This window comes from Silurus aristotelis (assembly GCF_946808225.1).
Source record: "Silurus aristotelis genome assembly, chromosome: 26".
NCBI classification, from domain to species: Eukaryota; Metazoa; Chordata; class Actinopteri; order Siluriformes; family Siluridae; genus Silurus; species Silurus aristotelis.
This window is the reverse complement of record NC_139599.1, coordinates 4,608,886-4,636,694: the sequence shown is the minus strand read 5'-3', so window position 1 is coordinate 4,636,694 and position 27,809 is coordinate 4,608,886. Positions and strand designations below refer to the sequence as shown.

The window sequence follows — 27,809 nt, the reverse complement described above, 5'->3', positions numbered from 1 at the left end:
CTGACAAATATTTCCGCAAACGTTTGACGGATCGCCCGGTCACTGCGCGAGCTCCTGTCGCCTGCTCCGAAGAGATCTTGCCAAAGACCACGCCCACTTGTCTCGTGACATCAGGGCACATCAACCCCGCCCACTCGCATCCATCATCCAATAGCTGGCCCGGAGCGCGTCACCGGGCCGGTGCTGTGAGAGGCGGCTGGATAAAACCACATACATACACACACACACACACACACACACACACATACATACACATACATACACACTCACACAGCTGCTCTTGCACATCTGTGCTCTGGTTTCGAGAAGCTCATATATTTCACTTTACCTTTTTGTCTTTTTTTTTTTTTTTTTCCAACTGGACATAATTCGAGATTTTTTTTTGTTTTTCATATTTTTTCGTTTTTCCTGGAAACACAATAAGACACAAGGTAAATATTTTTTCTCTGTCAAAATGTTCAATTTCTTAATTTATGTAGGGTTTGGGGTTTTTTTTTGCGACTCCGGCTTTCGTTTCAATTAACGACTAGTCGAATCGATTATTCGAGGTCGCTTATACGCGCATACGTGAGATCCAAATAACAATAATAATAATAATAATAATAATAATAATAATAATAATAATAATAATAATAATCACAATATTAACAACAATAATAATAATTGCAAACTTGTAGGAACCTTAATTAAAACCTAAACGCAAATCAATACTAACAGGCTTCGACTGCAACTCTAAACACTGCTCCAAACAGGATATAAAAACAGGCATCGTATAAAATGCGGCGTGGCATAAAACAGATCAAGCTTCCTAAGCATCCACCCATAAGGCATCTTTTAACTAGAAAATCCATGTTGACCACTATGTCCTTTTGCAGAGCATTTAAAGGAGCGTTTCCACACCAGGCGAAGCCCCATATGGACTAAAAGCAACCAAATTAAAGTGACACTCCGACTTTTACCCCCAGGACTAAGCGGCCCACAGCACTGAACAATGTCCAACACAACTGGCAGAGGTAAACAACACGAATTGCATGTCTATTCTGTGCAGTTTCAAATCTATTACATTATTCCTAATGTCTAAAGGCTTTAAAAACCCGGGCTTTCAGGAAGCAAATGTAATGCGCAATCATTTCATAATAATGACTTGTCTTTTCAATGGTTAAGATTTGTAATCTGTGCATAAATAGTCATGTCTGCATAAATATAGTTGTATTGGCTGCAGGCTGAATAGTTAGAGATTTTAAAAAGCAAATCCATTTCAATGCAAAAAAAACTAAAACAATCATAAAACCGCTATTCTGTTATAAAAAAATTAAGATTTTTCTAATTATTGTAAAATACACAAACCTGTAAGCCAATCTAAAACCCGAGACGAATTTTAAAACGTTTGAACGTTTTTTTTGTTTTTTGTTTTTTTAATAAAATAAATTACAAGATCATTTTTTGTAAAATAAATAAAGAAAGAAAGAAAAAAGAAAAAAATCTTCAGCGCTATTTGACTTGCCAGTTTGATGTTCATCAGGAGCTTGAGACTTTCCGATAGTGCGTTCACACTGTTTGTGATTTATTATATATATATATTGGGGCATGATTGGGTTGAGACTTTAAATCAATAAATAAAATTTTAAAGCCGAAAATAACTGAACCTCATAACAATTTTGAACTTAGAATTGTATGTAAAGTAACAAAAAGAAAAAAGTACCAAAACATTATTTTCTCCGGGCAGAGTGCACGACATTCTGTTTGTATTTTACTATTAAAATTATCTATATTTTTCTCGCATCATGTTCGTTTTTAATGATTTTAACCAGCCAATTATTTATCCTCTAAATTGATCATTTTTCTATGTTGTCCTGTAACAAAAACATTTTGTTTATAGCCTGATGTGGAATGTTCCAGTCACTAACATCTCAGTGTAAATATATTTCAGTTCTCCATTAAAGGGCGTTTTCGAGCTCGAATTCACGGAAATATTGCTCAGAATTAACCTGCTTTTCATTCTAAATCTTCTTCCTACCTTAATATTGACCGCAATTTTTTTAGCTCTTTTTTCCAAGAATAAACCTTACAGGCTTGGATAATTGCCCCATGTCACATTCAGCAAAGGTGCAGCAGATTTAAAGTTGAAAATAGGTGATACTAACTGCTGATAGTTGAGAAAAAAAGGCCCCCCCTTGGCCCACATTGGCCCACTCGTTTTGCTCTATGTATTTGTGCATAATTACGTTTATATTCTTACGTCATAACTCTTTAAATGACATAATATGATAAATGATAATATATATACAAACATTTTGAATAAAATGTTAGTGTGTGTGCGCGTATGCGCGAGTGTGTGTGTGTGTGTGTGTGTGTTTGTGTGTGTGTGTGTGTGTGTGTGTGTGTGTGTGTGTGTGTGTGTGTGTGTGTGTGTGTGTGTTTGTGTGTGAGCGCGCGCGGTGGTCCCTTGGGGTGGCTCCGCTTTAATATCCTGCCGCTTGCTGAAGCTTGGCGAGGAGTTTTACACACTCGGCTAGCAGCGTTAATGGTGCCGTTTGATGTGGAAATGAAAGGGGGGGTGAATTGGGGGATTGGGGGGCTAGAAGGAGACACAAGGTACTGAATAGACGAAATTAAAAGCAACGAAATTCTAAGCGAGTTACTGATGCTCAAGGGACTGTTTTATTCTCTCTTCTTTTTTTCAAATATATACTTTGAATTATAGGCACTAATGGGTTTTGTATCTATAAGATTATATATATATATATATATGCATACATTTAATTATTAGCTATTATTTTATTAGTTGTATTTATTAACTGGAGATCGCATTGCATTATGGTAATTATTGTAAAATGAACAAACATTGGACCTATTATTATTATTATTATTATTATTATTATTATTATTATTATTATTATTATTTTTACTACAACGTTTATTTCGTAATAAAATCCACGACAAAAATTGACAAAAAAAAAAAGGTTTAAAGAAAAGAAAGGAAATAAAAGAAAAAAACAATTACGCAAAACAAATACACAAAAATCCAATACCGCAAATTCATACGCCAAAAGACCGACTTCGGAATTCACAAATAAAGTCGCAAAAAAAAAAATAAACTCCAAAGACGTCATTCATAAAATTTTGTAAGAATTTTCAAATTAAGCTCAAACATGTAAAATAATGTATATAGTCTATTAGGAATAATTCATTACAATAGAAAAAGTGATCATTTTCCTGCTTTTTCTTTTTAAAAAAGAAAATATCATTGGTTACTCTTGCCTAAGTTGTGTCCATGTTAAGTGTGTAATGGATGAGTTATTAGTTCTTGTTTTTTTTTCTTGTAACAAGCCTGACATTTTTTTACATGAAAGCTAATACTTTTATATATTGGTATGTTAATTTAGAATTAGTTTTTGCCAGATTAATTTGAAAGATAATCACAAAAGATATTTTTCCACACGATTTTAGTATATTCCAAGACGTGCATGAGGTTTTGGGAGTCAGAAATAAACAATGATTTAAAATTCGGATTTACTGACTTCAGAAAACCGAAGAGAATTGAAATTAAATATCACATTTATTAGTTGTGCAAATGAGCTCATTGGTTCATTCATTTGTCATCATTTGCTTGATAAATCTCTCAACTCTTGTGCTTATTGTCAGATACCAGGTGGTACTTTCATCCTGACTGAACAGACTGTGCCTTCCAGAGTGCAATCAGGTCCAGTACAGGTACCATGACATTTATGTTTATTCATCCCCTCTCTCCCCCAGGGCATGGGGGTCTTAATCAACTAGGCGGCATGTTTGTAAATGGACGTCCGCTCCCGGAGGTCATCCGGCAGCGCATTGTGGACATGGCTCACCAGGGTGTTAGGCCCTGCGACATCTCCCGTCAGCTGCGGGTCAGCCATGGCTGCGTCAGCAAGATCCTGGGCAGGTGAGATGCCAGGAATTTTGTCAAGGTGTCTTTGAGAAAATCTCAAGGGCAAAATGTAAACTTTCAACTTTTCATAACTTTCAAGAAAGATGTCTTATTACAAAATCTAAACTAATATGCCCATTTCAGATACTATGAGACAGGAAGCATTAAACCTGGAGTGATTGGTGGTTCGAAGCCAAAGGTGGCTACGCCTAAAGTGGTGGACAAGATAGCAGAGTACAAGCGGCAGAATCCCACCATGTTCGCCTGGGAGATCCGAGACAGGCTCCTGGCTGAAGGAGTGTGTGACAGTGACACGGTGCCCAGCGTCAGCTCAATAAACAGGTAACACATGGCAAAGAAATGCACAGAATCATTGAGAACAATTAACATAACTCATATTTAACAACATATTTCACACCATTGAATCCGGTGTACTTCAGGATCATTCGGACCAAGGTGCAACAGCCATTCAACCTGCCCTTGGAGAGCAAAAGTCTTAGTCCAGGTCACACATTAAGTAGGTGCCATTAATTCCGCAGTCATGCATTCGACACGAGAAAAATCTACCAGTCTTTTACATTTCGTTAATTATTACCAGGCTTTCATATTTATTCATGCTTGTTTTATATCCTTTTTTCAGTTCCAAGTTCAGCGGTCACCCCTCCCGAGTCGCCTCAGTCCGACTCTCTGGGTTCCACCTACTCCATTAGTGGCCTGCTGGGTATTCCACAGGCCAGCTCGGACGGCAAGAGGAGTCATGACGACAGTAAGCACATGCTACATTTTAACCCAGTCCACTTTGGACAATAGTTAACTGCTGGCTTTCAGAAACAAATGGAAACACACAAGGCAAAAAAAGACTGAACTGGAAACTGTCAAAAAGAAATGAAATCATTATATAAACATATTACCAACATCTGAAGAAGAATCCAGGAAGTAACTGCAGTTTACTTCAGCAATATTAGTGGATGTGGTAAAAACGTGTTGTACACAAGAGGAACATGACATTTTGGTCAAAAAGGCTTCATCGGAGGCTGTAGTATGTAAATAAAAATATTGACATTATAAATCTTGACTCATAATGAATCAGCAGGTCATTATATGTGTTCAATATTTTCGGTGTTCACAGTAATTAATGTAAATTATAATTTTTTTTAATAAAATATAATTATAAGGATTGTTTTCTGATGGCCTTTTAGTAGGTCAATTTGAACATTTGATAGGACTGCTTGGCCAAAGAAATTGTTTTAAATTAAATGTATTATTTATATTCCACTTAATATATGTTCAGACTTTCATTTAGATTACATGCATAAAAAAAGTAAAAGGAAAATAAAAAAAGAGCTAATTATAAGACTCCTATTCAGTTTTATAGATTCCTAAGATAGAAAATAAATACAATTGAGACCAAAGAGGATGATTGCCTATTATTCCAAGATACGTGTATAACTTCTGTTCATGCACAGAGCAGAGTAACATACTTAGGTGGAAGTGCTATCCCTCCTCTTCTTCATAAATAAGTTAACAGACACTGGGATCGACCAGCTTTTCTGTGATTAACATCAGAAATACAGTATGTCATCCCTCTCACCCAGAGATCATCACCAATTTAACTCTCCAGACTCCAGCCATTAAAGGCTTTGTCATTGTTGTGATTTAACCTTTAGTCAACAGTGAGAACATTTAAGTGTAAGCCTTAAAGTCTGATAATGTACTTTAAAATCAGCTGTAAAGGTAGAATACAAAGAGTAGAAAGATCCCAAAAACATCCCCTTGAAGGAAACCCTAGGTTCAAGCAAAGCTATGGTTCAATGCCTCTATTTGAGTGTATTCTGCTTAAATATAATGATCATCATTTACATGTTTAAGCGTAAATCCTCTACTTTTCTGTTTGTGTTAAACCTGATGCACTGCAACCGTTACCAGTCAACTTTACTGACAACAAACAATTACTAATCGATTTACTGACGTGTGGTGGTGTGTATTTTCTCCCAGGTGACCAGGAGAGCTGTCGGCACAGCGTGGACTCTCAGGGTAGTGGTGGTGGACCAAGGAAGCAGCTGAGGCCTGAACATTTCTCATCTCAGCACCTGGACTGTGGCTTTGAGCGGCATCACTACGCCTCCGACGCGTTCGGTTCTGCTCCCGCTGGCAAGACTGAACAGGTACATATGGCACAGAAGAAAACGTCCACTACATGGTTTGATGTACTATACACATATATTCCTACATCTAACATTCGGCATTGTGACAAAAATTATGTAGGAAAAAAAAATTTATCTTCTTTATTAACAAGACTCTCTATTAGAAAACCTTCTGGGTTTTTTGGTATTATTATATATTTATATTTGCCTGATTTTATTTCTTCCAGTCCCTGTACTCCCTCTCTCTCCTCAATGGAAGTCTAGAAGAAGGCAAGAGCAGCCTTGCAACATCCAGCGCCACCATTGGAAGAAATCTAGCAACACACCAGGGCTATGCGGTTGTGACAGGTGATGATTGGCCATATTAGAAAACAAAAAAAACAAAAAACAAAACACACTTAATCCAACCCAATTACTTCTCAACACAATACCTGTCATAATAATAGTATGCATGAATAAGCCAATCACTGTGCTAAGTGGGTGGCTTTACCCTCTCATGCTCATTCATGCATTCTGAAATAAAATTAGCTAATTATGATGACCCATAAAAGCAGGTGCAGAGTTTTGCATGTCATCATATCATGTGTCAGTCAAATCAATCCATTATCTCATATGCTTGAATCCCAGTTTTGTTTGCTGCCTGGAAAACCCAGCGTATATATATCACTTCACTTTCATTTCAAGTTAACATCATTTGTTTTATCGTTCTCCTGCTTGTCCATTGCATGCTCGCCTCAACCTCAGATGCCATACAGCCCCTTCCCATCTGCCTGAAACAGGAAATGTCACCGGATGGGGCCAGCTCGAGCCCCTCGCCCAACATTATAGCCAATTCGGCTTTTTTGGAAATGGGCACCATTTCATCTCAATCGGCAGTGGCCAACGGTAGCAGCAGCTCCATGCATTTCTCTCATGCCTTCAACTCATTTCCACATCATGCACCAGTGTATGGCCAGTTCGGCAGCCAGTCTCTCATCACAGGTAAAAAAAACAAATAGAAATCACACTTTTTTCCTTTTTTAACACATATTGTCCACCCATTACTGGTTATCATTACTCTTGATGCAAAATCTAATATCAGTGGATTACATTGCAAAAAAGGACAACAGAATAAATAATAATGATCAAATCGATGAAGTGCTTCTTTTAGGGTAATCACCTGAAACACCTGTTACTGATTGGCTGCATGAATCTATAGTCAAAGCTAGGAAAAATTCAGCCCCAGCTCCTTATATTTATACTCCACCGTGTCTTATTACAGTATTTGTTGTGCCTTAGTTTTTCAATAATCTGATGTGTCAAAAATGTAACTATATATTGATGTCTTTTTGTGTTGCACATAGGAATCATATTTTGCCTTACTTCCCACTAACATATGGGTCAGCCCAATACTATAGCTACGTCAGCAACTTTTTTTGAAGCGTAATCTTTATGATGTTAAAACCACCTTAGACAGCATAAAACACTAATATATGCTTCCCTTTATTTATATACAGGGCGAGACATGGTGAGCTCTACCCTGCCTGGATATCCTCCACACATCCCATCAGCCGGACAGACAAGTTACTCATCCTCGGCCATCACGGGAATGGTAGCAGGTACAGAAGCTGTTATTTAATACCGTCTCTTCACAAATAAAATATTGTCCAGGCTAATTTGTGTGTCTATATTAAAAGATAATACGATTAGAGGTTTTAACTTTTCCTTATCCTCTAATCAAATTGTTTCTTTTAGGAGAATTAAAAAATAGTAGATAAAATTGACTAAGAGGAAAAAAAGAAAATTTACATTCAGGCTAAAGCAAGGGAGCTAGAGTGAGAAAGAAAATGCTTAACAGGAAGGAAAGGTGGGTTAATGAATACACTGTTCGCTTTGGTGAACTGCATCGCGCCAGAGGGCGGACCCTGATGCCCCGTAGCCGCCACCCCCACCCCCCACCTCCCCACACGCCACCCGGCCCACACATTGCCATGGGAACTATGAGGCCACACAAAGGGAAGAGTGGAATAGCGATGGGTGGCATCCGTGAAGGTCTTATTTTTCGGAAGAGGCCAAAAAAAAAAATCCAGAATATGAACACATACATATAGTGTTTATGAAGGTTAAAAAGGGCAAAAGTGATCTCAGAGACTCTATTAGGATGCCTGTGTGGTTTGGGTCAGCTTGGCGTTGTGTGGTGTAGTGTGGTGTGTTGCGGTGCAAAGAGCTACTCTGTTTTTTTTTCGTTGTTGTATTTTATATTTGAAGTCTGTTCTCCGAAGCGCGAAATGAGAGGGTCTGATTTATTATTTTTCTGGTGGGCTTGCTGAGAGGAAGCGTTCATACACAATTACTCCCCAAGCCACAGTGGTGGTGGTGGTGTTAGGGAAGGGGGGGTGTTAGGGAGGCTAAGCACAGGGGGGAATCAATCCAGCTGACATAATTACCAATTAGATATTGGAATGCTTAAAGAAAGAAAAAATAAAATGCAACGGCGAGAGCGTGAAGGGCTAAAGGAGGAAGAGGAGGGGGGAAAGGGAAGCCAAGAGGGCAGAATGCTGGTGGTGGTGGTGCCGGTGAAGTGAGGGGTGGTGGGGAGGGGCTGGGTGACACTTGAGAAAGAACGCCGGAGGAGGCTAGGTGTACGCACCAGTGAGCGGAGGGATTTTTACGCTCCCAGCCCTCCACCTGGTCGCGGGATTAATGGTTTACACGCCTCTCTTAACCACCGAGTGAATGATGTGCTAAGGTGGAAGAAGGACCAACAGGAATCCATAAGTGCCAGGGGAAACCTTAGAGCTATGAGTGCAAAACCAGCTATGTAGTTGATGTTCCCTTAAAATTAAACAGCAATATTTAATACATCAGGCAAATGGATTTAGTACGACGAATAAATCTGAGTTGTCTTTTTCACTATGTTGTTACACCTAATGTAAAGTGTTGACTGTCCCAGCTGTGAATTTAAGGTTTTGCTAGGAGTCCAGGAGTCGAGGAGTCTGTTATCACTTTTGTCTTATAAAACAAAGTTCATTCTTCAAACCTGTAGTTATGATTTTATATATATATATATAGGGCTGTCAAAACTAATGAGTTAATAACTTGTTGACGCAAATAAAATTTATAAACACGTTATTAATGTAGCGCGAATTTCTGTTTGACCAATTTCAATAAAAATATAAATAAATAAATAAATATGAAAGAAGCTAAATCAAAACCTTTACACACATTCATCACAACCTCCTTTCTCTACTCAGATATATATATATATAAAAAAAAAAGAAACTCCACAAAAAAATTATTTAAGCACTAAACATTTGTTTTGTACCTCAAATCAAGCACCAAAATCTGCCATCCAGCAATTAAAACTATCCGTGTGGAAACGTTCCGTTTGGAGTCCTGATGATTTACATGATTTAAAACAGCATAATTACTTTAAAACATTTACAAGAATATTTTGTCTTGATGCTCTATTTAAGTTTTGTTCCACTAATAATAAACCGGAAAACATTTTTTTAGAGCATGGCAATGTTGATTAGAGATTAATCGTGCTTAATCATTGTAAACAAAATATAAAACAACTCACTACTGAATTCTGGATTTTAATAAATATATTACAAAGAACTATAGAGTTATAAGAATTATAAAGAACATTATTATAACAATCAAAGAACATTCTTACATTTCCATATGTCACATTACTGTAAGGTCTTGAGTAAAATATTGGTTTATTTTATACTGGTATTACAAAATGATTACTTTTTTCAAATTATAGAAACATTTGTGTCACAATGTTAAAATTAGTCAAATTGTTGCAGCAACATTGTAAAAATGCAAACAACAATTTGTGCAAATTTCTATGAATACAATTCACAACTATCCATTTCATACATACAGAGAGCGTTCTTACAACGTTCCATGAATCCACTAGGACAAAATCCACTCCTGTTTGTTTTACGACACTGTTATTATTACTTATAAAATATTTATAATTAGACCAAACATTATGGGAACCTGTGTTAAGATTAATAGACATAAAAAAAACTGGAGCAATGCTGAAGAATAGTGTACAGAAGTTTGTACGCTTGAAACAAATTCAAATGAATGACAAGAGAAGACTTTTTGAAAGATGTGGACATTCAGAAAAATAATTTTAATATATTGATCAAGTGTTATGCAAAAGTCCCATCCAAACCATTACTATGTCATTCATAAAAATGTATGTGGAAGTGATATCATCTGTATTCCATAATGTATTAGAGCGGGCATCATGAGGCCTGTATAAACAAAATGTGTGTGCTTGTGTGTTAGAAGTGCTAATAAAGTGTATGTCACTTGCAGGTGCTGAGTACTCGGGCCAGACCTACACACACTCGCCGTACACAGCTTACAGTGACGCATGGAGATTCACTAACTCTGGCATACTAGGTAAAACCATTCAAAAAACCCAAACTAGCACAGCTCTTATGTTGATGAATTTTTGGCATACATTTTCAAAAAACCCTTCGTCATTCGTTATTCATGTGGGCGGGTTTTTGTAGACGTGCATCCATGGTGCCCTTAAGCCATAATTTATTCTCTAAGGACATTTGGAAAATTACTGATGACCTGTACACAAAATAAAGGAGACCTCTGTCATGCTGTTCTCACACAGTTTCAGTCACATGCCATCCCATGGACCACACACACACACACACACACACACACACACACACACACACACACACACACACGCGTGCGTGCGTTTGTCTCACTACCCTCGTATAGACCTTACATTGACTTAATAATTAATACAGCTAAATATGTCAAAAATGTTCCATTCATTTACATACATTTACATACAAAAAAGGAAATAGATTAGACAAAAGATATATATATCTTTTGTCCTTTTTGTCCTTGCAGATACCTGTCAAATGTCCCAAAAAAACATTCTTCTTTTTGTAGACACACACACATACACATGCGCACATACACACATTTACATTCACACATGCATGTAACTAAAGTATTTTTTAAAGATCATTTACAGGACAGGATCTTTTACAGCTACAATTACAACAAATGAAACAACCGATACCAAAATCCTTTATTAGATTATGATGAATTAAAACTTTACCTTTTTCCAGAAGACAGGTGTCACAGCAGGTTTAAGAATGCTTTTAGTTTAAAAATGTAATGAAATATTGTAGATTTATGCCTACAAACTACTGCTATGATCATTTAGGCTTCTATTCACAATTTGCTCAATCTAAACATTCTTCAGCACTATTCGACCTTTCAGATGTAGAAGACTTCTGGAAATTGGCCAGAATAATTGAATATTTTGTAATTAACATAAACAGTCCACTACAATGGCTCAGGACCACATGTTGCATGAATAGTTCAGCATTTGCACACTCATTACTACACACCTCAACAATGAGACAGTAATGAATGGACATTCCGTGTCACCCAGCTGTGTATGGGTTTTCTTTTAAGTGAAGTTCCTGTAAACTTACAATTTTTTTAATATATCCTTATTACTGCTCTATCTATGTGAAGCTGCTTTTTAAGACAATGTCCATTGTAAGAAGCGCTATACAAATAAAACTGAATTGAGTGTAATTGAATGTTAATTGAATGATTTTTGATATTGATAACATGGTATTCAAGTCAAGTCAAGTCAAGTTTAAACATAGTAAATATAAAAATTAAAAAAATTATATAAACATGATAAATATACAGTTTAAAAGCTATAAAGCTCAACTTTTAAATAAGAAATAACTTTTAATGTAACAAAAACTTTGGACAACCAAAAAAACTAATTATGATGTGTTTTTTTTTTTGTCATATCCTTGCCTCTTTTGCACCTGATAAAATTTCTGGTTTTCTCTTCAGGGTCACCATATTACTACAGCTCCGCCTCCCGTACAGCTCCACCCACCACCACTGCATATGATCATCTTTAGCAGAAGATGATCGAATATTGCGGAAGGAGCGATACACAGCTGACTTTCTATAAAAAGAGATTTAGTCCAGGAACATTGAGGGTTCTTCCAAACCCAGAGGGTACGCTTGCTGGGACACTTCCTTGAGTGCCCTGGAACATAAAGTGTGTACATGGTGTTTTATTTTGACCCACAATTTAAAAGGCCAAACTACAACCTGTGAACAAATCCAAGAAAGAGAAAAGAGGGATTTTCATCTTCTTTGAAGAAACACTGGACACAAAAAAAAACCAGGCCAGCATAGACAACAACATGTTTTGAAGCCTGAGACTTTGGTTGATTATTTATTCACTTCATTGACCACCTTCGACCAAGCGCACAAGTTCAGCCGTCTGTTTAAACAGCCATCATGTCTTGCCCCAGGTTTGTGAACTGTAATGCATGCCACAACAGCCAAAGATCTTACTGCAGTTTGCTTTCAGACCTTAACTGCATTCGTGACCTGTGGTGCATGAAGAGTAAATCCAGAGAGCTACCAAATGCAGAGTTTTTTTTCTGTTTTCTTTATGCTCTATTCTTCTATTTGTTTCTCTTTCTCTTAATTTCTCTGCGTTTAGTATCTTCGTAAGATCGCAACATTTGCAGCCATTTCAACTCTCATATATTTACTTTCCAGATGAACAACCTGGTCATCATTATCAACAACAGCAACAAAATCAGCTGTCAATTAAAATACCATTACAAAGCGCCTGCTGTTTATGTCAGTGGGATAATGTGTAAATAATGTAGAAAAGTAAAAATCCCTTTTATTCTAAAAATAATTAGGAGAGGATATTATGGGGATTAACTAGAACATTGAAAAAGAAGTTGTAATAAAGCATTTTATTTTCTCCCTCCCATATGTACTACATTAGTTGTCAAATGTTTTTTTGGGGTTTTTTTTCTGCAAAGATTCGTGATTAAACTATTCCTTTTAATTGTACTGTGAAAGATATGATTAATCAATTTCTACAGAATTATTTTTAATGAAATAAAGCATGACAAACCAATTTTTTTCGTGAATGGGAAGTATTGTTTTATAGTATTAACTTATGTAACCGTAGTAATGCTACATCATGTGTTTTTGTTTCAGAGGATACAACATTTCAGCAGTACTGAAGTTTGGATCGTGATGTTTCAGAATATAGTTTCTTATGATGATGATGATGATGATGATGATGATGATGATGATGATGATATTGAAAATAATGATTATTATCTATGTTATTTTTATCCTTTTTTAAGCACATCTTTTTTTTTTTTTTTTTGCAAGTCAGAAACTTAAGGTAGCACATAAAGGGGATTAGATCAACGATCCCGAAAAAACCCACACATCTGTTTAATTAGTTTCTGCATCACCTACTTTTATTTGCAATTATTCCTTCTTTGCTGCCTCATTACAATGTATGCAGCTTTAGTAAAGCTATGGTCTGGTGGTGTGAGTGGCCCACCTGCACACGGCAGCAGTAGAAACACAGCGTTTTTTGTTTTTTTTATGAGAAATCCAGTCTCCTGCACTACCAATGCGCTAGTAGTTCTTACTCACTTATTTACTTGCCCTCAATTTACTGTACTGATATTCATAAGAAAACCATGTAGCATTGGAGATGCGCTGAATTTACTCATGCGGAGATCAACAGTTTAATTAGGCTTAGTTTATTTTATCCACCATAATTCGAATCTATGGAATCTTCTGATTTGTTCAAAATAGCAAAAATAAAACACTAGTGAAGCACACCCTGGATGGAATACTAGTCCATTGTGTGACACCATAACACACATTCAAGCACCTATTATTGTTGGGGGCAAGGTAGCGTAGGCATTTCACCAACTGGCTTGTTTATAGTTGAAAATAATTGAGAATCCAGAGGTAACGCACAGATACACATAATAATAAAACTCCACACAAGCGCATTTTGTATCAGGAACCCTAAATATTTTAGGCAATGATGCTATTATGTCTTCCAATCAGAATATGCTGGACGAAAATAGAGGATTTGTCTCTGGCATCCCTGACTGTAACTAAATGAAATCCATTTAGCCATATATAGGTGTACTCATGTTTTTGCCAGCCATTTGGGCAATTACTGTATGTTGAGTTATTTTCAGAGGACAGTAAATATATACTGCTATACAAGCTGATATTGCACTTTAAAATATATGCAAGTTTCTTTCATCAGTGTATTAGCATATTTGCATCAGCAAGACATTATTTATTTATTTATGTATAATAATTAGTAGATGTGCTATATTTGTATTATTTCAAAAGTGACCAATATTTTATGTGTAGATTGATTTCTCAAGCGTATTCTCTCATTAACACTGCTGCTACGTGAATATGACATGTCCCAACACTAAAGAGGCTGAGGTGTATCCTGATAGACACATAGAATACAGACCAACATGGTACAGGTAGAGCTGCATCTGGTTTTATTTAATCTTTTATCTTTATTTTTGCACTACTGCAAAGGCCTGCTTGTGAAAGGGCATTACAAACAATTTTAACAATAGTAACAAGTAACATACAGTCCCATTTACAATACACAATGAGACAGCTATTGTAAACATTTCCTAATCACCTCACATAAGGCCAGTTTTTGTCTGTCATTTAATTTATATGTTGAATGCATTAATCTTTGTTTAAGCTGAATTTGACAAACTAGGGAAGAAAATATCCAAATGAGACATTCAGCAGTTGACATCAGGTGGTTCGTCACCTCCATGACATGCATTAAAACCATATAACATACACCCAGCCGTGGATTATCCCTGACATATTTGACAGTGTGTCAGGCAGTGAAAAACCCTGGCCATACTCCAGCCATGAAATCGCATTTCAAAGGTAGTTTGGGATTCAAATTACCTCAGACAAATGTGCTACTGACACCAGCAACGATATAGACGACAAGAGCAATGATCCCAAATATAGTATATTATTTGAGGTGTGTGATGAAAATGTAGTCCAATATTAACTAACGCTAATAAACACCTACTGGGAAAATACAATCATGCATAATTCTATAAATTAAAAATCTTTTTCATTAAATATCTTTAAACTAATAGGATTTAAGAATTTAAGAATTAAACAGTCCTTTGGTGAACAACAATGTGGAAAATGGCAACATTTCACCACAGAATCTATATGCTAAGTTGGCTAGTTTAATAACTTAGTGGTAAACTAAAAAGGAGTGTTTTTTGTTTTGATATATTTCCACAGGCATGGCTTCTGCTACACAAATTACTGAGGTAATGGTGCAAATTGAAAACAGACAAACTGAATAAAACATTTTCCTCAGAGTAGGTTAGCGAGTTACATTGTACTGTATAGACAAAAAGATTTGTGGACAATTGTCTATAAGATTCATATGTGCTTTTTGAACATCCCATTCCATATTTGCTCTTATACTAACCGCCACTTTTATAAAAAGAGATTTATTGCTAGGTTTTGGAGTGTACTTGTGGAGTTTTGTGCTCAACTACAAGAACGTTAGTAAAGTCAGCTAGGGCGAGGAGGCCTGGGGTGCAGTCAGCGTTTTAATTCATAACAAAGGGTTGAGGTCACAGTGGGTAGCAACCCACTCAAGATCTTTCACTCTAACTCATGTAAACCATATCTTCATGGAGCTGGATTTGTGCACATTGTCATGTTGAACAGCTTTGGGGGTCCTAGTTCAAGTGATGGAATAATTGTGTGGTAACACTTTGGGAAAGAACCATACATGGCTGGAAAAGTCATGTCTTGCAAAAGATTTGTCTATGCATAAGGTCATGATGTCCTTTATACATTCGATATTCAGAGGTCCTAGCATTTTAAAGAGGTAAGCATGTAAATATTTGAGAAAGTTGTAGATTCCCTTCAATAATTCTGAAATTGTAAGAAAATTTGTCACATTTTAAAACTGTTTTATAGGCTGTCTAAGCTGTAAACTGGCTTAAGCATTGCAGATGTTAACCTTAGGGTAACTCACATCTTCACACAGGAATTGAGTTGAAAAGTCAGTTAATTAGCATTAAAACAGAGTGTGTTTAATTAGCTCTGGCTTTTAGGTCTGAGAAATTGAACTCATTTGAGTAAGTCTCTCTTTTTTTCAGGAGTTGAATTAATAAGTAAGTGTACATCACAGCTTACAACTAATTGTACTTAATGTAGGCAGCTTGTTTTTGTCTTGTTTTTGCCACCGCCACTGGGTTTGCATCCTGGCTTCGAGTTTAAATCGTTCCATCTGCTAAATGGAGCACTGTTTAATTGACACTGTGTTTAATTGCTGCATGATATCCCTCTTAAGCTTGAGTCACTCATTAAAACCAAGTGCTGGCTTTTTATTTAGGCCGCTCTTTGTTCACACTTGACACTCTCAAAACAGACCCACTGAAGTCACTCTTGAGCTGGTGAAAATGAGTAAACAGCCTCATTCACTCTTTAACTTGGTGCTCAAGCACTTGTAAACAAAACGATACTTTGAGCGTGAACAGACAATTCTTGAAAGTAAAATCCATTGTATTTTTTTATTCTGTATTATGGATGTTCTGGGCTATAAGGCAGCATAAATGGAAAGCTGCATGGTACTAAGCAGGGCATTCAGGTTTTTAGCTATGGGGTGGCAAAGAATGGTGTAAGTGCACTCTTAGGAGTTATACTGTGAGCATTAACACCATAATATGATTTCAGCTAGAGACATAGCATCTATCTGACGCGAAGAGTACTGGTAGTCCCCAAATTACCGTGGTTCGACTTTCGATATTTTTAACTTACATTGACCACAGCGATATGAGAAAATTGCAAAAATTATTTACAATTTTACGCATCAGGCAAACTTGGCATCGTATGCTCCGCCCTTCACTCAAGAACTGGTGCTCCTCCACATGCTCGCTGCCACATATATTTATATATATACTATATAGTTAATACAATATCCTGGGTAGGCCATGTCTCAACTTATATTTGTATTTATAATGTATATTATAACTTATATTGTCTCAACGATATTTCCAAGTTACGATGGGAATGTCATAGATAGATAGATAGATGGATAGATAGATAGATAGATAGATAGATAGATAGATAGATAGATAGATAGATAGATAGATAGACAGACAGACAGACAGACAGACAGACAGACAGACAGACAGACAGACAGACAGACAGATAGATAGATAGATAGATGACAGTCTATTTTATCGCAGTTCTAACACTATGATGATCTTTATTGTACAAATCTGGCATGGATAAAGCATGGTATCATGCAACCTGTTCTAGAACTTTATTGGAATCATCTCTTAATGTGTGACGAGTACTAATACAATGAAAACTCACAACCAGATCAACAAACAATATATTGTGCAGCTCTGCCTCTTTTAACAGCATCCCTCCTTGTTCTGCTGTTCCCCCTCCCTCTTTTTTAGTTCTTCTGTCCTATTAGCGAGGTGGCGTGGGCCATTGCTTTGCTAGTAATGAGCACAGCAGCACAATACGGGCACCAGGCCGGAACAGCTGAGGGAGAACAAAGCCAGCAGGATGGGGCTGATGCACAGGGTAACTACCTTTGGCAGAAAGTGTGTGTGTGTGTGTGTGTGTGTGTGTGTGTGTGTGTGTGTGTGTGTGTGTGTGTGTGTGTGTGTGTGTGTGTGTGTGTTGGGAGGGGGCGCATGTGCTACTACATTACAGGGTCCAAATAAGAGCTGAACAGAGGCCCCTTGAGAAGCTCCTGCCAAAAAGGCAGTCTGGTCTGTGTGTTCATGTGCCTTGTGGGACAATGAGTGGAAGAAGCGTCTGAGAGTTTACACTCTTATGTCCCAGCCTAGTCAACTGGAAACTTCTGCATTTGTAATCTTGAATTGGGGCATTTGACAACATCAAACCTAGAAATTCCACATTAGCATTGTCCACCAGACAATATTTGCCTGGTGAAAATGAATAAACCACACTGTTAGCGGAAACGGTGAAAGACAGAAAACTGAGGTCATCGGATGTTTGAAAGAAAATGAACAGAGATGCAAGCTATTTTGGCCTCAAGTGAAACACTTAACCCAGACTGGGTTAAGTGCACAAAGTTCATTAATATGGAACCCTGTCCCTTTGTATTGACAATTACAAACAAATTTATAGATAAGGCAGCGAGAAGTTTGGGTTTTACTCAGGTTCTGTCGCTAAAAACGATAAATCTAAGTCACAAATCTTATTTGCGTGCATATAATGTTGAAATTTGTTGTGTTCTGTGCAATTTGGAAAGACAAAATATTTCTTGACATTTCAAAGCCACAAGGTCATGAAATGTAAGAACCGTTCGGCAATAAACAAACTCATGTTTTAAAAAATGGAAACTCTAAAGAACCCTGTGGAGAATTTAAATGACTCCCTGTGACCAGTTCATTTGCCAAGAACCCCAGGGGCAGGAAGTCCTATTGACTAGAGACACCACAACAGGCAAATGAAACAAAGCACTTCTCTCTCTCTCTCTCTCTCTCTCTCTCTCTCTCTCTCTCATTCTTTTTTTTCCTCACACAAACTTACTCTTTCATACACTCTTACCTGGCTGAAAAATGTCAGGTATCAAGTGTAGCCCTTAGGTAATGTTTTGTTTGAACTTTTGACTTTTGACTGATTTTTTTAAGGTAAATAGTTAGAAAATAGCTTGGAACCCTTTTGTTTTTAGTTAAAAATAATATTGGTTATGTTTTAACTAGATTTTACTGAAGAAATAATACTAAAATCTATTCATTCATTATGAGATTTTAGTGAAATTGTGATGTTTCAGTAATGCACTTAAAAAACTGTTAATAAAATATAATGATTATTCTCACAAAAAAATAGCAGTAATAAATTTACTTTAAAGTTTAAACTGTTTTAACTTTACCCATCCCCATATCAACAATCATCTTTTTTTTTTATCTGCTTATGTGATGCATCTATGAAGACCCTGTCTATGTTAATACATTATTAATACTAATGAGAATTGAGAAATGTTGCAATTAAAGAACCTTTGTGTCTCTAATAAATGGCGAACCATTTGACCACAAATCTCAGAGCAACAAAGGTGCCTAATAACCTGCTAATTTAAATGCTATTTAGCACTGTCTTTGGGAACATTATGAGGAAGTGTACAGTAAGCATTATGGTGGGTCTGGTTCTAATGGTTCACCTAACTGACATTTCGCAGTAGAAAGTATTTTGGGGCAAACAGTTGATTTTTTACCTGATAATATTACTTTTTCCATGGCTTGAAACATTTTCCAAAGCAAGCGTCAGCACCTGGTTGGCATTTGTATAACAGCTAAATGTGCATGTTATATATAATACAGAATAAAATATCTGAGGAGTACATATAATATTATAGAACTAATTATGGAAAATAAATACAGGAAAAGCACATGCAGTAAAGTGAGAAGTGATAAAGTGATAAAGTAAATGACATTGATTGCTATTCCTATGTGTAGGTTGATGTTGCATCGCTTGGTAGGGTTTTTGAATGGCTATGACAAAAATTAGCAAGAAGCTATGTCGAATTTTTTGGGATCTATATGTAGGGTCTGTTTAGATTGACATTCCAAACACTTTTAAAAAAGTGCCATTTTTATTCTAATATTCTAAAAAGGCATGAGTTATCTTCCCATATCATCCAGCAGTCCACTCTCAACTCTCAATGGTTTTTGCTGACCGTTTCAAGATTGTTCTTGGCACAAAATCGAGATGATCAAACATGGATACCTTAAAGACTTCTGCAACCCAACAAGTCATTTTTTGCTTCAGTGAATCATCTGACCTGGATACTGAGGACCTAAGAACTACTGCTGTAATCATAAAGACTGTCACCTATCACTAGTTCTCACCTTGGGACACTTAATCGCCATATACACATGCTGAATGTTCTTACAATTTTTAAGACTGTTAGATTTATCAGTATCTACTGTAATTGTATTTATGTAAGGCAACCTTTTATTATCTTTTCTTACTAGATAGGTAACTCAGAATACTACAATGACAAAAGGATGTAGATATACAGTAGAGTATGTAGCTTTGCTAAGAAAACTTACTAGCAACCAAAGAGGGTTTATAACCATGCAAACTTTAGGAAAGAGCCTTTGGTTAAAACAATGCAAAATCATACAAATAAGTCGACCAAATAATCTCAAGTTCAAATCTTTTAAATAATTTCCTATCCATACCCATCTGTCATGTGATGATGATCATATGTTGCTACTTTGTAATAGGAAGTGTTGCCTTGCTGTTATTATGTTAAAGAGTAAACAGAAAATTGCTTAAAGATACCAAATTATCTAAATTAAATACATGGTTATTATCCAGTTGACACGTACTGCTAATTAGTGTTCAATCCAAAACGACTTGTCTTTGCAATTGTGATTTAGATTTCTATTTAAAAATCCTATTTTCACCCACACCCTTTATGATCTAAATGACCAAAATGACATCATTGGAATTTTGCAATCCAGATCACGATGTCCCATTCATCTACATTCTTAAACGAATAAACCCAATTTCCAGTCGCGAAACAAATGTGCCATCTGTCTGTTTACACACGAGACTTCATATTAGGCACCGTTCACAACCGATGTTCCATCTGTAGGACACTTTCAGTCCGTTTTGTCTGGTCAAAAAGAGCACATGGTGCAGTGTGTAGTCTGAATGTCAGGTGTATATGAGCCGTAGTGCCTGTCACTCCAGGCAATGTTGTCGGTGGGAGCAGTTTGGCCAGTTGGTAAGGGCAATCTCAGGTCAGGAGCCTGCATGCCCCTGAGCAAGGCAGGTATTTTACCAAATGTGATAGAAAGAAGTTGTAAAGAAAAGGACTTGTTTGTGGAAATTTTGCTTGTGTGATTACTATGTAGATCTTTAGCTCAAGAAATAAGATATAGATGTCTGATTTTGTATATTGTCAGCGTTGAAACATGAACAAAATGAATGTAAAATGGAGTATTAAATCAGCTGAAGGAAAGATATAAATCTAAAGGTTTAAATCTAAAGTTTAACATCATCATCATAACGATAAAATGCCATCAAATTGAAATACATGCTTCCTGTAGTAAGAAAATCTTCTTAGTCCTGACTGGATTTTGTTTAAAACCCTAGATCAGTGGTTTTGAAAATTAGGTCTATAAAGCATAACCAAGTGGTCTGCAAGTGGTCTGTTTTTTTGTTATAGTGGTGATCAGTAATTACTATTAATACATTTCTTTTGGCTTGTCCCATTAGGTAATGATATTATATTGGTTACTGTGTTCTGATGGAGTAGGATTAATTCGAACTACAGTGAATCAAAAATTAGGAATAGTATAAATAATGTCAGCTTGAATGTACTGTGTTCTGCTGTTGGGAAAAAGTTCAGTAATAAAACGCTGAAATCAAGTTACTGTATCATTTTCACAAAATAAATTGATAATGGAAATTCCTTTAAAGTTTAAAAGCTATAAGAACCTTGAGAACCCCTGCCTTTCGACCATGACGCATGAAGGATCTTGAAAGTCAAGTGGACGCCAAAGCATCAAAACAGAAAGTCTGTTTAAAATCCATCAAGGATGTTCAGTGACAGAAATTAAAAGGAGGTAAACTACAGTCTGCTGTTAGTCTCAAATAAAAATGTAGAAAAATGTAGAATCACCAAAATTACATTCAGATTATTATAAGTAACCTGTGTTAACTAGAACAACAGTTAGTAAGGATGAGAGAAAAAAGAAATTATTTTTATCAATCATGTCTGAAAGCAAATATAACAGTAACACAACAGAGGAATGAAAGAAAGCATGACGGGGGTGGAGTCTATATAGGTATATATGATAGAATAAAAAAAACTCAGGAAGGCCAAGAGTGCAGAAACAGTCAGGTGTTTTCAGGACTAACAGATCAGCCAGTGCAAAAGAATGTCAAAGGACCATGTTTGTAGCAGTTAAGTACCAGACGAGGCCCTTAATGAAGGCAAACCTCTGCGCGCCTTTTTAATTACTCAACCAGGCTTGACAGGCTAGCACAAAGCTCTTTAACCAAGCAGACGATGCGAACAAAAACAGGGTGCTTGTAGGCTCAGCAGCAACCCAGTCTGCTTGTAATCACCGCCAGAGAAGAGCAACCGGACGGCACTCAGTACCAACAGAGGTCACGCTTCACAGAAACTCCACAGCTGCCTTGGTCATGACCTTACACTGTTTCTGTTTCAGGGGGGCCTTGTATAAAATTCAACTGAATCCATTATATATATGCATACATACAGATGGTCCCTGAGTTAATGATGGAGATGGTTCAACTTGTGATATTTCGATCTTAAGATGACGATAGTGCTACTACATAGTGCTAGATACAAAATTGTAAAAATAGAAAACATTTCGAGCAACAGGCATCAGTGTACAAAGTACGATACGTTGGACGCACAGCTGGGATGAGCGTAACTCTTGCCAGCAGTCGACGGAGTAAAGTTGTCTCAGTTTGAGTGTGTATTTCTTTCTGTTTCAAACAGTTTCAAACTGCAATTTTAGTTATAAAAGCATGTCGTCCAAGCGCCCAAATATGTCTCCTGCTGCTAGTGAAAGAAAGAAGAGGAAAGCCATCAGAGTCACAGTCATAGCACCATCATGGAATTACGATATTTTTTACTTATGATGGGGTCGTTGTAACATATCTCCATCATAAGTAGAGGACTACATGTTTGTATATTGGCTTTTAGTTTCATTCAATTCAAAAATAAAACAATATATCAGCAACAAGGTGACAATTGTCCAAAAAAAATTCTTAAAACTTGGTAAAAACTAACTAAAAGGTGCAGAGGGAGTTCCTCTATTCAAATCAATGAATTCCCTTAGTGCTTAATGCTTTACAGAACTCTTTACTGGCACACTCTCAGTCCTGCTTACCTTTAAAGGCTATAAAAACAATGTAGATTGACATCAGATTAACATCCCTCAACTGAAACTGTGAGAGCATGAACAGAAAACAAAAACTTGTAAAGATTTAGCTGAGTGAAAAAGTTTACAACAAAGACGACAACTTGTTAGTATGGATTTCACACAGTTCTTCATCAAGAAGAGGCAAAAACTTTATGTTAAGAAATATAATATCTAATAAAAAATACTCCCTTTCCTATACTGTATATTTAAAAAAAAGTGTACCTGTCCTGTTTATAAAGTTGATATAATCATTAATGTCAAATATAAAAAAGAATAAAATCATTTTCGAATGTTCTTAACTGGTCTATTGAACCTTTCTATTTGATACCAACAATGGTTATGGTAATGAGTACTTAATTACTATACTTAGTGATTAGTTTTGTAAGATTTGTACTTCAATAATTAATGTTTTTGAAATTAAGCTTGTAAAATGAGCTAAAAGGGGTTTTAATGCCTGATTTTTATTCCAAAATTTTTCTTTTTTTTCTTTTTTGGAGTTTGCTGAATTGGCTTTTTCCTTGACAGGATGACCTTACACTATACGTAAATATAATTGTTGCTTTTTAACTCTTGGGTAGGTTTTTTACTCATTTAATATAGTTGTTTTATAAAACACACTTATACACACCTAATTCTGTTGTTTGCTGATATTTCTTAAAGTAGATGTAAGAAATGAATAGAGTGTGTATATGCCTCTGTAGAAAACACACAACAAAAGACTGTGCACTGCTGTAGTACTTCAAAGTAGTGTACAGTATGCACAACCTGTGCTGTGTTCACAATCTAATATCTAACTGAACTATGTTGATGATTAACTTTGTATTTATGCCTAAATGAGTGTCCTTGTTTTCTCAGAGTGATGAGTAAAAACAAAAGTGCATATATTTCATCTGGAGTGGGTGTTCGGTCATTTTCTGACTCACTAAGGGAGTGACGGGGCCTTTCTTTAAGATTTGTTTATACATCAACAACCTGTATTTAGCTTATCTGATACTGAGCCGCAAGATCTTTATCGGCCCCTCCGACACATCCTGGACAATACTACAGCCTACAGGTACAATCAGTCATTCCTGCAGTCAGTCATGACCGTTTCAGCATCAGGATGTATCTTAATGGCAGGTTAGTCATATGAAAGGAAGTAAAGTTCTTCCTCATATAGTGGATCTTATTTAGGCTGGCAAGTTGATATTTCATTGCAAAAATAGAGGTTGTTTAATCCTGATGAAACTGGTAAAATACACTGCACTAGAAAAGGAAGAATAATATTTAAGCTTGTCTTTTATTCAGATTAAAAAAGCGAAAAGTATCTTTAGTCAGCAATACAAACTAACCAAGCAAGCCTTTAAATATAAGCTTGTGGGCAGTCCCAGCATTATGAATGTAACATTTGCTCTTACAGTAGCAAAGAAAATGTCTCACAACAGAGACAACCCTAAAATCAATAAGTCAATTGGCATACAATAAATATATAAAACGTCTATACAACCTCCAAAAATTACAGGATTTTATAAAAAAAAAAAAAAAAAAAAATCATGTATAATAAATCATATCAGATCTTTTTCCACTATCCCATGTTCCAGTTTTTGCTTTATGTCCCTTTTGAAAAGCAAATGGGACAAAATTATTTCATTGCAACTCATGCTCAAAAATAATGATCACACATCTGCCATTTGTGAAGTGATTATCTCCAAATAATCTGGATCAGTGGTTTCCCAGCTTTAAAAAGTTTTTACAGGATCTCTTTTTCAAAACGAATTGTTCAGGAAAGAATAGACAAAACATCAAATAGCTCACCATTAACATGTGGAGAAAATGGAGCACTGCAGTGGCATTACCAAGAACAAGATGGCAGTTCCAAAACTGACTAAAGAAACAAGGAATTCCAGAAAGACAAAATGATCAAGAAAGCTGTTAAGAGACATATGGCGACAAAAAAGCATAAAGGAATATTTAACAATTCCTGTTCACTGGTTGCATGTAAAAATTCTCTCTTGTTTTCTTCCCATGTCTGGACTATATCAAAGGATGGAAAAAGAACATCCAGGCTTACCTAAAAACAAAATATATATGTCAACAAAACAAGTGTTATGGCCAGATAAAACCAAGGAACAACTATTTGGAGCGCATCATCCCACAGTACTGCTTTTTTTAAATGAATAATTCCAAATGTCTTGGTTTTTGGCGAAACTTTAAGGAAAAATTCAACTGTCCGATATGATAACAACCCAAATCTCACATTGAAGTCAACAAAGGTATGGCTTCAAAAAACAATCCAAATTTTTGGAATGATCCATTCAAAACCCAAATCTAAAACCCAATTTGATACATTTGGGGCATTTGGGGCATTTTTATTCCATTTGAGTGGAATAAAAATCACTGAATTAAGATGTGCTAATCTTGTAGACTCCTAACTTGAAAAAATTGAGTGCTGTATTAAACGTAAAATATGTGATCACAATGTTTTAATTAAGTGGTGTGCACACATTGTTTTTTTTCACTTTTCATTTGTAGTTCACTTGCATTTTGTTGGTTGCTATAACACATTTAAAGGTAAAGGGGCAGGTGTATACTTTTTAATCTACTATTTGGCTATTTAAGTGTATAGTTACAGATTATTGCTGATCTAGGGCTCGCTGCCTGCCTTTATCCCGTTCATCAATGCAAATGAACCATCATTGGATCTTCAATGTGCAGATATTATTTGGATGGTGAATAGCACTCATTAACTATTAGACTGCAGTGCTCTGGGCAGAAACAAACACTTTTGTCAGGTGTAAGGGGTTACTGGATGATTAATTTACGCTGCACATGAACTTAATATTCCAATTATACCCCTGAAATACAGCACACTGGTAACACTTATAGGCATCAAGGCTGAGTCAATCCACCAAATACCATCTGGTCCATGCTGGTCTATTGATGGATGGAGTGGAGGAGGGCTGATAAATTGTCCCGAGCAACAGGTGAGATACAGTCAGTGATTGTATTCTCACAAAGAGGAACCTAAATTGCAGGTTTGTTGGGTAAAATGGCCAAAAAGAGTAGGTATAGGATAAGCATATCAAATTGACAGGTCAAATTCACACAGTGGGAAAATGGACAAAGGATTTAGTTTTCTCTGTGATCAGAAAGATCACAGAGCATCAGTTATCTCAGGAGGCGAGTTCAGTTCACACTGAAATGGATAGAGCATTGTTTAAACTTGTTTTCTCACCAATGTTAGCTATAAACACTATGTTCTTTGTTTAGCTTTCATTTACACAGTTTCCACACTGCAAAAATTACAATCTTCTCCTTGTTTCTTGTTGTTTTTCTTTTTATAATTGAACAATAATCAGCAAATTAATTTAGCCGAGTGACTGTTACAATCCCAGTGTAGATCTTTTTAAATTTTAGTATGTCCCAAAGTGTTTTATTCTTCTTATAGGATTAGGATCCACATCAATTTGATGAACTAACCAATTTCTTATGTATTACTGAATAATACATGATGAATCAATCTTTTTCTGCACATTACAGCTATATTCCTTGGTCCTACATATTGCAATGCATGACTAAGCGAATTTGGACTATGTGTTACCTCATATTTATGCCCCAGTGAAACAGAATGTGCCACCCAGGTCTATTAAACAATGTAAAATATCAATTTCAAATATTTTTTACTCATATGACTTCATAGGAGTGACAAATATTTTTAAGAAAGAATATATATATACATTATATGTACATTTTTATACCCATAGAAGTATTTTTTATCGTGTAAAAACTGTGTAAAATCAAACACAGTTTCTGATTAAACAGTTAAACTTTGCTCATATTTACCAAAGGTACAAATATTAGTGGAGGGCATTGTGGTTCATACGTTTAACTATTTATAGTTACGTTCAACATTGTGAATCCTAGTTGCAAGTCTGTTCTTATCACTTAGGTTGAAGCTTTGGAAGTTTATATGAGGAGAAATTCAGCTTGTCATGCAATTGAGAAATCAGAAATCTTTCGGTTTCAGAATGACTGGCAGTTGACTGCTTATAGAAATTAAATATAGAAAATGAATTCAATTTAATTTTGCAAATGTTCACCAGACAAGTCTTTGTGAATGAGCTGATCCCAGAGAAATGACAACAAAATTCATATAAGTATAAATAAAGTTGTGATCAAAAATAAATGATGAATTGTGAACACAGAAAAAACAGTGATGATCATAGCTCATAAATGTGGACTTTTCAATAAAAAAAAAACATCTGCTTCTATCCCTTTGTAGATTCATCTAAAGGGGGAATCCTTAAGGTTTAAAGACTCCTATAAAGTTTTAATGAATTTGCGTTTTAGGCCTAACAAATGTATTAAATCAGATTTCCACAAGTGTTAAGCCATGCATTGAATAGCAATTTGGATTCGAACTGTACAAATCCACCCGCTGTGTATAAAAGGAAAACAACTAATTTTGCTAATTAACTCAGCATGTGTTCTGTTCAATGGCTTCCCAGCCACGTGGTTAATAAGAGTAAACTGAGGGTTTCCCTTTCAGAGAGTGAAGCCAAGGCCCCTCAATTATCCGAATAAACCTTGGAAAAAAGAACGTTAAAACAATGTATGAGCTCCAGAGAAATGTTGCTGTCAGAGAAATGAGGTAGCACCTTGAAATATTTATTAGTATATGACCAAAATCTGTTTTTTTTTTCTTTTTAATAGCAAAGTTTATTTATTTCTAACATTATGCAAAATATACATAGATATAAAAAAGGAAAAAAAGAAAAAAGAAAAAAAGAAGACAGCTTACATAGTGCATTGCAGGGTTTTTTAATATATAAAAATATATCAACTGTATTTAATTTAGTTTAATCTAAATTTGATCTAATTTATTTAGTCCAGTGAATTTACAGTAGACAGACGAGCTCCCTCTTGTGGCCATAATCAGTCAATACA

At 35.9% G+C, this 27,809-nt stretch overlaps 1 protein-coding gene across 6 annotated transcripts; it reads left to right on the top strand.

The window, feature by feature from the left end:
* The first annotated feature begins 242 nt into the window (after window positions 1–242).
* pax8 (paired box 8) lies at window positions 243–13,003 on the top strand. 6 transcript variants are annotated; one of them, XM_083530638.1, is made up of 12 exons: window positions 243–431; window positions 876–1,013; window positions 3,757–3,922; window positions 4,052–4,249; window positions 4,348–4,424; window positions 4,548–4,673; window positions 5,903–6,072; window positions 6,279–6,399; window positions 6,796–7,032; window positions 7,548–7,649; window positions 10,369–10,455; window positions 11,905–13,003. In XM_083530638.1, exons 2-12 carry the CDS (start codon window positions 992–994, stop codon window positions 11,973–11,975), a joined length of 1,377 nt encoding a protein of 458 aa, XP_083386764.1. In that variant the 5' UTR covers window positions 243–431; window positions 876–991; the 3' UTR covers window positions 11,976–13,003. The 6 variants fall into 6 exon arrangements, with proteins under 6 accessions (XP_083386764.1, XP_083386767.1, XP_083386766.1 ...); XM_083530639.1 differs by having other exon boundaries at window positions 299–431; window positions 3,781–3,922; XM_083530641.1 differs by lacking the exon at window positions 876–1,013 and having other exon boundaries at window positions 256–431.
* Window positions 13,004–27,809: the final 14,806 nt, after the last annotated feature.